At 35.0% G+C, this 12,862-nt stretch overlaps 1 protein-coding gene across 4 annotated transcripts in view; it reads right to left on the bottom strand.

Annotated features, from left to right (window-relative positions):
• rsf1b.1 (remodeling and spacing factor 1b, tandem duplicate 1) overlaps positions 1 to 7,049 on the bottom strand; it is a 32,097-nt gene extending 25,048 nt beyond the window's left edge. For all 4 annotated transcript variants that reach the window (XM_030153931.1, XM_030153932.1, XM_030153934.1 and 1 more), the window contains exons 1-2: positions 6,886 to 7,049; positions 1,312 to 1,403 (exon numbers count right to left, since the gene is read on the bottom strand). In XM_030153931.1, the coding sequence (XP_030009791.1) occupies positions 1,312 to 1,403; positions 6,886 to 7,039 (246 nt within the window). In that variant the 5' untranslated portion in view covers positions 7,040 to 7,049. The remainder of the gene's footprint in view (positions 1 to 1,311; positions 1,404 to 6,885) is intronic.
• Between the last annotated feature and the right edge of the window lie 5,813 nt (positions 7,050 to 12,862).

Below are 12,862 nucleotides of genomic sequence, written 5' to 3'. Positions count from 1 at the left end.
TAAGATATTTTATCATTATACTTCAAATGAAAGGAATAAAACTCTAGATATGATGTTAAGAAAATGTTAAGGCTTAAGATCAGTACCTGAGCCAAACGAATGTAGAGACCATTCAAAATAACTAAATGACTTCAGATGTACAAGTGGTGCTTTCACAAGTTTGGTATTCAAGCATCAAACGATTCACTCTGGGCTTAGGTCTTCTTCAAACCAAGGTTATAATGGTTTTGGATTTTTCATTATATTTTAGTTTTATTTAGTTTTGACTTCTTTCTCACTAATTCAGTTAGTTTTAAGAGCAGGTTTGCTAGTTTTTATTAGTTTAAATTTTTTTCTAAATGCTTAGTTCATATCTTTTATCTTCCTCGCCATCGTATTCAAAGAAATCCCATACAGGACTCTGCTGCTTTTTCCCAACTTTAGTCTACGTTTCCAGGTAGAGTGGGGACGAGAAGCCGACTAAATGACAAGTGACGAGAGGTTACGGACTGTGAAGTGTCGTATGGTGCCGCCAGCTAAAATAGCTTGAGCGAAATAAATCGATTTCATATCAATCCGACATTGACAAAGATGAAAACAAAAGGAATTTTAACATTAACTTTTACACGTTTTGGTTTTGTAAGCACACAATACAGTTTCAGTTAGTTATCATTTTTTTCTTTTAATTCCAGTTTTTATTTATTTCAGTTAACGAAAATGTTTTTTTCAATTCTAGTTTTCATCATTTCGTTAGTTTTCGTTAACAATAATAACCTTGCTTCAAACTCAGGCAAAATCCTGTAATACTATAAGATTAAAGGAGAAAACCTTAGTGTCACATTGTACATTGCCTTTTCTTATAAGGATGGAAACACTGGATCTTAAATTTGTAACTCATCATGATTATAGAACTCTGACACTGCTATTGAAGTAACTGTGCAGCTCTATTGGCAGGATTAGCATGGATTGGCATGTTATTGCATGATAAGTGATGTTACTATACTGATTCTCTTAACATATTCTAAAATACCCATTTCCATCCTTTTCAAAATGGCATGTTGGATTGCATTTTATTAACAAACACGAGCCACTCTCCATCAGGTTAGAGTGATTTTAATGTATATTTTGAAGGAGTTAGTTGTTTGTCATTATTCTACCATTCAACCAGCGGATCAATGGGCTCTCCAATGGCTTTTTTAACATTGATATACCTATAAAACATCCTTAGTGTTTGAGTTTCAACCATTTTTCAGACACGACGGGTTAAAAAAACCCTCTGGTGAACCCACTTTAAACCATCTGGTAAAAAAGCTCACCCAAGAGTCTATTTACCTTGATGAGGTGCTTCTCCCATCTGTCTGCTGACACTGATTTGCCGATCTTCCTCAGCAACTTGACGTGAAGATCTACGAGGAGCTTTGGAACTGAGGGAAGATCAGACAGACAATTCAGTAATGTTAATACTAATGAAGACTAAACCTAAAACTCCACATAAGCAACGTTTGTGAGAGGAATAGAATAGGTGCCACTTCAGATCTGAACATAATTCTCATTTAATCATTCAGATCAGGAGTGGCCAATCCTGGTCCTGGAGAGCCACCATCCTGCATGTTTTACATCTATCCCTCTTCCAACACACCTGATTGAAATGATAAGCCTATCATCAAGCGCTGCAGAAGCCTGATAACGACCGTCAGGTGTGCTGGAAGAGGGAAACATCTAAAACATGTAGGATAGTGGCTCTCCAGGACCAGGGCTGGCCACCCCTGATTTACATGAAGACTCGCAGATGTGAGAATTATGGGCTTTTCTGTCTTTGTTACATTGACGGAAAATTTGCGCTTCTAGCAAAACCAGACATGAACATTTTTATTATCTTCTCCCATTTTCTGATTAATCTTATTGAGTGGTGGAGAACATCATCATTTCATCAAATAAAATTCCAATAGAGTTATATGAACTTAAGTAATGGGCTTTGTATATTTAAGTAAAACCATATCTATCATGTTCAGTGTATATAATTAATTTCACATGTCAATATTCTGTCAATTAATACCTTTTCTACTACAATGGTGGCATAACGTTAACTAAATAGTCAATAGTTAGGACACAAATCATAGTCAATAATCAAACCAAATTTCATAATTGTGACAGACATAATAGTTTGATGTGGGTAAAAAAAAAATAAATAAAGCAACAGCTGATTAATCTGCATGTGTGTTTTTCGCCCAGTTCTTCTCCAGAAACATTTCAACACTGAAAACACATTTTCTGTGTCTGAAATTCAATCAGATCAATTTATCAATTTATTAGAAATTGGATCACTGTTTACCTGAACCACTAAATCCAAGAAATAAATCCCTAAATAAATAAATAAATCTGAATCACTGAATATCACAGTAACTAATGATCTAGATGGGATTTTTATCTTTTCAGCTCATCATCTAAAAAAAGTCAGTAATTCCATTTGGAGGACTAATATTAACTATCACGTAAGATCTGTGGCAACATCTGCAGATACTGATTGGCAAAATGTATGATCTGTGCCCGTTAATCGGTCACACCAGTTCATCTGTCTCTAGTGTTTACAAGTGCTTACATTGTGTACAAATCATTTACTACAGACTGTGAGGCGCAAATGACAAGAAAGTGATCAGACATGAAATCTACATTCACATTATTTCAGAAAAACTCCTATGTCTACAACCAGGATCAACATGTGGAAAACCTGGATAGAACATTTAGCTTTAGAAAGAGCATGAAATTAAAACTGGTCTCGCTTGCACATGCCAGCTGATGACTCAGAAATTTGTGAGTAGTAGCCAGTTTACTCTGCTGAATGTTGTACATTGCTTCAGTTCAAGTGTAATTTAACCCCAGTGTGGTACTATGTGTTATCATGACACAGGATGCCACAAGGGAAAATAAGTTGTTACATATTAAGGTATATTGATTATTTAATTGTGTCACAAATCACACTTGTAACGGCAATATTTTCAGCTTTTTTTTTTAAGTACCAATGTAGTCAGCAAATATTCATAAGGTCCATATTTCTAAACATGAAGTACATGTCAGGAGGGACTACTTCTAACACATGGAAATGGTTTGAATATGACGCCTAGGACAAAAAAGAAAATGGTACTTGATTGTATGATTACGTTATGATGGTATGATTCCACAGACCATCCTGAACAATGAATTAAGTATAAATTTCTCAGTATCAGGATACATCCAGAATGTACAGCAAATATGTAAACAGCATTAAAAATACATCAGAAAAAAGCACCAATATTGTAGAAGCTACATCAGATCATCTAGACATAAGAAATAAGCACATTCCCAAGTCAAAAGAAGAACTCTGGGAAGTTGTGAAGAGAGTCTGGTATAACAATATAAGGTTACTTTAGGAAACTTCAACACAGTCAACCAAAGAGAGTTCAAGATGTACTAATGAAGAGCATTACAGTAACTACTGACTTTTCTATGTAGAAAACATTTAGTTCTGATTTTTTGTTTGCATTTTTAATACTGTGCATACATTTACCATGTCTTCTTAAAGAGCCTAAGGAATAAAAAAGTATGCTCATTAAAGCACTTCAAAGTTTGGCCTAGGACCTTTAAACTTTTTATAAAACGAACAGGGAAAAAAAGCCTACTTTCTAATTTAAGCTTATATAACTATCCTGTAAATATACAGAAAATGTGCTACACTGAGACATGTAAAGTTATCTAGAAAGATTCTAGTCTTACTGCATAGCCTCAGAGCTCCTTAATCTCCAAACACAGGACAAACATTTGATGCAGATATTACTAGTAATACAGATGCTAACTATTTAGATCATTGACACTGTGTGCCAGTATCTATATTGGTTTTGTACTGGCTTCTTCACAAGATGGAGTGGATACAGACATGAGCATAAGTTTCACTTGTAGAAAAGCACACACACATTAAGTCAGGGTCTGGGGTTAATTTACTATTCATTGCAGATTTTTATGCTCCAATATTTGTGTCTCTTCTGTGTCAGCTTATCCTGAAAATGTCTTTATTTTTGTGAAGGAAAATTATTGACAATTTATCTTATGATCAGTTTACGTTCATTTCAGTTTTTCTTGTTTAATATTATCCCACACATACACGCATGGTATACTCCTCCTTCCTATTTTGTGTCTTCCGAGTTAGAAATTAGGCTACTTTAAAAATCCATGTGCCACCTGTTCACATAAGGGACTGTTTTCCTGGACCCTTCCATTCCACTAATAATAAGAAAACAGCTAATCAGAATAAAGGCAACTCACGCAGGCAACCTTACGCAGAAGAGAGTTTTTGATCAGAATGAAGGGAAGAGGGGACTAAACCTTTCATGACTTTTTCAAAACGTAAATAATATCAGCCTTGCGAACACTTGATGTGATTGCATCTCTTGTCTCTTGCTGCAAAGGTTTGAACCACTGACCTGTGACTGACTCATAAAAAACAAATAAGAGTTAATATCTGTCCCAGAAGGGTCCGATCAAGCGGTAACGCATGGACACATTTCATGTTCAACAGTCTCTGTCATGTAAGCAGAGTAACTTATATGCATGTATTATACATATTTGAGTAGGTATTTATAGGCACTTTAACATTATATATAACAAAATTTGGGGAGATAAAATGTTTAGGGGAAATATGTCAAATTACTGTTTAGTAACACGTGGACTTGAAACAGACATCAATTTTTTAAGCTTTACACAAACATTCAGTTCTCGACAAAAATTGATATCAAGTAGGACAAAACCTTTTAGATATTATGTTCAACTATGCTGAAAATAAATTTTGGAGTAAAATATTGAAAAGTCTCTGTTTTATTGACATGAGAAAGTGGTAACACGTGGACAGGTTGCCACAGTAACATGTGGATGACTCTTTACCATTATATGCAATACCCGAAATGTATCAAAAGATCATTACTTTCTGAAAGTTTGACTCAAATATCTGAATTATAAGTAACTCGAAAATTTTAAATTGGTATTTTAGTGGTAAGACAGGGCCTTTTAAGCAACTCACAAATTTTCAAACTCATAAATATCAATAATATTCACAAAATAATGAAAATCTAATACTTGAAACTTAACAATCATCGATATAATCAACAGATTGAATAGATTTTCAAATTTTTTAGATATAATTTTAGAGTCAAATTTGAGCTATGGCTATGGTGTAAAAAGTACAGTCGATAAAATTGGGTGTAACTTTTTTTCTACCAGTGGTATTTTAAAAAGGATAACAGTTCCATAAAATAGAGATGTGTGGCTAAAAAATTAGCCCACTTGATAAATAATGTGTGTGAATATACTTTTTCATGTTGATGTTCATTTCGCTGGATTGAACCCAGAATGCATTGTCAGTCAGTCTTGGACAGTGGTTATTTATCTTCTTCTTGTATAATTCTGACAGGAAGGTGAAATTACTGTGCATGTCAAAAACAGGTACACCCTGATTAAATGCTTTGAACGTGCAACACACATCTTATGGGATCAGCAAATGTGGAGTTACATACAGTAAGTTTCAATCTCTGATCAGAATGTTTTCAATTAGAATGAAGGGATATTCTCCATGTAACCGCAGTCAGAGATAACTGAACTGATTTTAATTAATAGTAAAAATACCAAGTTTAACAGGAGGATATTCAGAAGTTGATGCATCTTCAAAACGTATCACAGGTTGAGTTTAGGAATACTAAGGCAAACTAAACATTAGACTATAACACACTGTGACACCTGAAAGGATCAGATCTGTCAATTTTTACATTTGCCATAAAAGATTCAGTCATCTCAGTCATGGTGCTGGAGAAGAAAAGATCCGATTCTCCAACACGTTGCTTTCGAGTAATATTACATCTTTTACTGTTATAAAACATTAGCCCTTTTTCTTTTGTGTGTCATTCGAGGAAGACAGATGCGGCTGTTGTAAATATTGACGGGACGCATCTCCTGCATCCCCTCCTGAAATCTGCACCTAATAGACAAACACGAGGACTGCATCTGCACATGTATCACTTCGTGCTGTGTACACATTTCATTTACATGTGGCAGATGACTACGACCAGGAACGCTTACGGAGGCTGCGCATGCGTACAGCAACGCCAGTGCAAAAAAAAAGTAGTCAAGTCAGTTACAATAAGATGCAAAACCGGAAGTGATTGTGCTTTGCTTGACGTACACTTTAACATTAATGCTAACATGAAAGTGCACATATCGGTAAAGTTAGCGGAATTACACATCGAATACTTATCAACAGGTAGCACATGCAACGCATAGATGACATGTTTAAGCTGTTTACGATATGTGGGTTTTTAATACGAAGAAGACAGCTTATATTTTGAAAGCTTCAACCGGAAGCCCTTGATGGGTTTTTTGGAGGCTGAGCGAACCACTATAAGGCAAAATATTTTAACAGTAAATAAAGTGCACATTAGAGTGTCTGTCTCAGACATTGACATATTTCTCAAATAAACCTCATAAATCTACAGTCAACAGCTTCCTAATGTCTCTTGTCCCACCAGCTCCACGGGAACCCACGCACATTTCTGTCTGTGTTGTGTTACCTCACGTTAGAGGCAGATAAAGGCTGCTTGGAAAAAATTAAGCTCAATTCAAAAGCTCAAAAGTGACAGAAAAGCTCGAACACTTCGGCGGGTTCACACCTGGATAGCCAATAAATTATGCATAGACACGTTTTCCACTTCGAACGGCAGCTCTGAGGTGCGGGTAACTTGTTTTTAAGTAAACAAGAAGGTTAGAAAACCACACAATAACACACAACTAGCTAACATAGCTGCTAGCCTGTTAGCACGGTAGGTACCATTAATGCACTGGTGAAGTCTCTCCTCCTCCCCGCCAGCAGTGGAGGTTTTCCTGCCTTACCTGAGGATGTGTCCTGCAGATATCTCTCCAGCTGTGGAAAGGTGAGCTCTGGTAAGTCCAACAACGCTCCGTACCGCTCCAGAAAAGAGCAAATCACGGCGTAACTTGGACACAAACCGGGGGAAGAACTCGCCGTTGCCGCCGAAGCAGCCATCTTTTCCACACCAGTGTCAAGCGAGCCGAATTTAGACACGTGACTTCCGGTGATATCAAAATAAAGAGTTTAAAACATGAGGCGGAAAAAAGCCATGATGAATTATGCGAGCAGAGACCACAAAATACAGCAGAAATTACTAAGGCTGGGCGATACTGGGAATTTTGATATCGATCCGATACCAAGTAAATACAGGGATAGTATTGCTGATGCCAATACTGATACTTCTTAATTGAAATATCATGATCATTGAATAATTTTGTGATTTTGCCTTTATTAGTTAGTTGATTATGATAAAACACAGGACAAAGGTTTTAGGCAAATAAACATGTTTTTTATTTACTAACTACAATATTAAACAATTTAACTATATAAAAATAATAAAATAATTCCCCTTTTAAATTTATGGTGTTACCACAGTGGCAAATTACATTATTGCACACATCACATATTTCAGTTTCCCTGTCAGCTGCAGTGAATAAGCTTCATACAGTGCTTCTCTTTCTCTCCACCATCACAGGCTGCTCTCAGTCAGTGCTCTGACTGCTCTGGCAGGGGGGGGCGGGGAGGGCAAAGTGTGCCTCAGAGAGCAGCAGAAAGAGAGACAGACAGACAGACAGACTTGAAGAGAAGCTACACACGTATGAACTCAGTGAGGAAATTTCAGTAATTTCCTGGACATATACAAGAGAAACTGCAACAAAAGTATCGATCTCACCACACTAGTGTCAATACCGATACTCGGCCTTGGTATCAATACACCCAGCCATAGAAATTACCTGTAATCAGGAATCTGGAACTCCCTGAAAAAAACATCACTTGCACGCCAGCCCGAAAAATATAACACTGTGCAAGCATGGACAAATAATCTACCTACAATAGATTTTATGATTTAGTGCAAGATTGATGAGACATTTGCAGGCCATATTTTCCATTTTAACAGTGTTTTGTAATGACACCAGACCAGTATTAGATTTACTTAAGAAAAAAAAAAAAAAAAAAAAAGCTTTACTTCGCAGTGGACAAAAATTTGTCCACTGCGAAGAATATTCCATTGAAAAAATGTAATGTATCTGAAAAAATTGTTGCATTATGTTGTTTCCGATTAGGACAATTATTTAATGTTAAAAAAAAAAAAAAAAAAAGGCAAAACTTTTACTTTCCTGAGTCTTGAGAGGATATTTATATACACCTACAAACAAAATGTAGTTTTGTTTATTTATTCATTTATTCATTGGGACAAGGCAGCTAAACATAGAGGACATATAGAAGATCTGATGTTCTGCATAAAGTGTATATAGCATTAAGTTAGTTTGCAACTCCTGTCCCCAGTTAGAGATACACATTTACAGTAAAAACAATTATGAAATAAAAATTGTATAAACAATAGTATAAAAGCCTATTCACATGTACCACACACACTCATACACTCAAAGAAAAGACAAAAGAAAACCTTCGCTGTGAATGTATTGACATCTTCTATTAGTTTTGATCTGGCATTGTGTTCCAGATGTGACTGCCCTTTATGGAGAACGCTGACAGTCCAAATGTGGTTCTAACTTGGAAGGTTTTACAGTTATTGTTTACAGAGATCCTGGTGACTTCATTTTTTGTATGGAGATCAATTTAATTCCCTTTGCCTTTTTTTCTTCTCTTGTATGCTTCTTCCTCATCATCTGTACTGCAGCTCATGGTGCTGTCCTTCAAATGTCCTACCGCTTCCACGTGTTTCCCTGGAATGACCACGTCACTGACACATGACGAGGGCTAACTGGATTTATTTACAGATCTACAACAAAGCATTGTCTGCACATGAACTTTTTTCCTCATACAGTGAGCATTGTGAACTCTGATGCATTCAAACAGTAACCAAGATTAACTGCACTACAATGCAAATATGTCTGTCAGCCTGCCCCAGGGCAGCTGTGGTTACAGGTGTAGTTTACCGCCACCAGAGGGGGAATGTGAGAACGAATGAGTGATGGGTCAAAACTGTAAAGCACTTTGGGGCCCTAGAAAAGCGCTATAGAAATCCAATCCATTATCATTATTATTATTATTACACAGTATATATACATGCACTGCATAACGAACATACTGCACAATGCATGTTCTCTGGTTTGTTGCACTAAATATAGGAGTTTGTTTTCAGTCTGTTTTGGTAGGTCACTTTAACTTCATATTTTATTCATATTGTAATAGACCTTGACTTGTCTTTTGTTGTAGACAGTATGAACACAACAACAACGCTTCATGTTTTGTCGGATTAATTCCAATACAATCAATTAATGACATTCTGGCTGTAACACATTCAAAAATCTTGTCTGTTTAACACTTGGATGGGAGTGTTTGCACTTAATGTTATGCACTAATCTGAATGAGTATACACTTTATGTGTAGTATATGTTGCAATGCACTTGCATACCTTTTTAATCTCTTTTCTAATCTTGTCAATGTCTTTGCTGCCTTCCACTGGAGATGCAAATTAGCTAGAGAGCTATTATTCGGTACAGAGCAACTCTACTGTGTTTGAGTCCAATGTTTTCTGTACATGGTCCCTGACAAATAAAAATAAAAATGTACAGCATGTATAATGTAGTGCCAACAATGAGTTCTTATAATTTAATTGCAATGTGATTTGATTTAATATTAACACCAAATGGTAATTTCAGCTGTCAAACATCCTACCTTTCTGGGAAACTTCTTAAGACCTAAAAATCAGCCTCATGATCTGCCATTGCAGGGTAGGTTTTCTCCAACCTGTAAAAGAGTCAAGAGGAGGTGCCAAAGTCTTGTTTCCAGATTTACAATATACTTCAAGTTAAACATAAAATTCTTGCCCTATGAGATAAAAAAAAAAAAAAACATGCTCTGAACCTCTAAAATACATCACAGTCCAAATTGAAGTTATACAATTATTTTTTAAAAGTACATCATTTTCAAAGTTATATGTATTATCAAATATTTTGATGAAGTTTAATCAAACATTTGGCAAAAACAAAATGTACTAAAAAAAAAAAGAGTGAGACTTTAAATATCTCTGTAGACTGAGCTGAATACCCTTTATAAAAATTAATATGTAGGGTAAAAACATGATGTGATTTTCATAGCTTTTAAAAACTTGGACACATGGATGTCAGTTAATTTTGACTGATCGGCTTCTGAACTGATTATAGGTTGCATTAAGGTAAAACTTTGTCACATATAAATGGATGTCCTGAAAAGATTTCTTCACAGCTGAATTTATGATTGCTCGACTGATGATGTATGTAGTGACTGAGCCTAACATGCTTAGATTTACAACAAATATTTACATACATGATAGATATCATTGTTTTATTATTGAATTGTACAGTTTTAATTCAATAGCTTGTTCATTAGATTCACCCCAAACAAATGATATTATTAATAATAACAAAGACTGTGTAAATTATCCATGAAAAACAAAATATGATAAACATCAAGGTAGGAGTTTATATATCTTGTTTGCAACAGATTCACCTGACATTGTAAAAAAAAAAAAAAAAAGGTCTAAAGATCTTCAGAGTGGGTGAAAACTAACCAGGCATTAAAAATTGGTAATAAAATCCATATTCCTATTACAGATTTATTGAAAAAAAACAAGTGATACATGTTCTTGATTACATGGGAAAATTAAAGTAAATTTTCATATTTCAACGTTTGCACCGGTGGCATCAAACAGTTTCCTCAAACGGCCAGAGATTAAATGAACAACCTTCTGAAGGACGTGGTCTGGGATTTCATTGAGAACCTCCTAACTAAGAAATAAGACATTAAGAAAATAAGAAATCTCCATTAGTGTTGTCTGTTCAAAAAATGTTTTTGTCATGACTTCAGTGATTCTAAAAATTCTATAAGCTATTTCTAATGCCTAGTTACTTTTCACCCACCCTGTACTATAGATGTAAACTGTTCTTAAGGTAAACTTCTTGCTGGTCCAAGAGAACCTGCAGGTGTGGAGCAGTGACTCTTCTGACCAGAGGGGGGCAGAACGTCACTGTTAAACAATAATTTTAACTTGACTTTAGAGAGCAAACTAGATGTGAAAAGAACCTTATTGTTGTACAGAAACAAAATGCAGTTTAGCAGCTGCCTTGTCTAAGTTTATGTGTATATGGTCAAAGCATACAAGCAAACAATCACTTACATCAATCTGAATCTCAATATACAAGCAAAAAAAAACTGAAGATTGCGATTTTAGTGTCAGCAAAGTGTTTTTGTTTGGGGTGGTTTGGAAATGCTTTCAGTTCAAGTAAAGACACTAAAGCATATCTTCTTCCAAATTCAGTGCAAACATTCAGTTGAAGCAAAGTAAATTCTGACCTGATATTTAATTTTATTAAATGGTGCTAGGAATATTCACTTAAATGTATATAAAAGCACAGATATTGGGATTTTCTTTTAGAAAACCTGTCTCCACACATGAGGCACACATTTTTAAAAGCTCAGGTTGTTTTTAGAAAGAGGGACCAGCATCTGCTCTGTTTTAGAAAACCATGGAAACCCTCTTTTGTTTCCATTGAACTGATTTACCTTTTTTATTTGGTGATTGGTTTGGAAGACTCTCCCTGATGAACATAAACTTGTTAAATAGTAGAGGTAGGATTGGAAAGTCCCAGTTTAAATCAGCAGTGTTTTTCACAGCACTGAGTAGTTTATGATATTATTTATTGTATTATGTCTAGTGTTGATGAAATGTGAAATGTGAAGCACATGCTATTTTAATTGCTATTGAGACTGATAGAAAAGAAAGAAAGAAAGAAAGAAAGAAAGAAAGAAAGAAAGAAAGAAAGAAAGAAAGAAAGAAAGAATTCCACATCATAGAACACAAAATGAAAGTGTGAAGTGTGTTCACTGAGCTCCATGTGGCATAACTATCGCTCTGCTCAATGTGGTGTTTGGTTACTGTGTCTAAGAATATCCATCCAGTTTATCAGCAGCCTAACATGGCCACAGAGCTCTAACTCTTAATAACAGATTATCCCCTTGTCTTTATGAATCATTTACCACATGGACCAATATGTGACAAATACTACATACTCTATTCTATTCTATTGTTCTCTGTCTCCTCAAACACACACATTACAAATAATACACATAACAGAACAAATATGGCATAAAATAAATATACTCTAAAAGGAACTATAAATGGAAACTGAAATGGATAGGCTAGGGATACAATGAAATATGGACTTTGCTGTGGATACTATTACTATTACAACTACTACTACTACTATTTATAATAGCAGTTGTACTTATAGTGGTGGTAGCAGTAGTGGCAGTAGTAGTTGTATTATTATTATTATTATTATTATTATTATTATTATTATTATTATTATTATTATAATACATCTTGCTTTTCACTGTTGATTTGTTCAGAACTCAATTATTTTGTCTCATTACTTTAATGAGATAATAATGGCATGATGTTAACCATATTTATCCCCCAACTGATCATTCATACGCATATGTTTGGAGTAAGACAACATACCCCAGCCTCATGTTATTATTTGTTCTTTATGTAGCAGTTCAAAAAAATATACAAAACAAATCAGACAATACAAATATAAAGGTATATAATCCCATAAATCATTAGACAGAAAACCAAGAAAGAAAAGACAACCACAAAGAGATTCAGACAATAACAAATGGATAACAGGCACAAACTGGACATTTTAGCTTTCTTTCCATTTATTTTCTCTTTAGCTGTAGATTAACCTTGTCGCTAAAATGATGAGTGAAATAGGCCCAAAAGGCACAGACAAAAAAACAACAACATCCATTTTAGTGCACAATAATATG

Source organism: Sphaeramia orbicularis, chromosome 14 (genome assembly GCF_902148855.1).
Source record: "Sphaeramia orbicularis chromosome 14, fSphaOr1.1, whole genome shotgun sequence".
Lineage (NCBI taxonomy): Eukaryota > Metazoa > Chordata > Actinopteri > Kurtiformes > Apogonidae > Sphaeramia > Sphaeramia orbicularis.
Note: the sequence above shows the minus strand (reverse complement) of the source record. Positions and strands in the feature narration are given on the sequence as shown.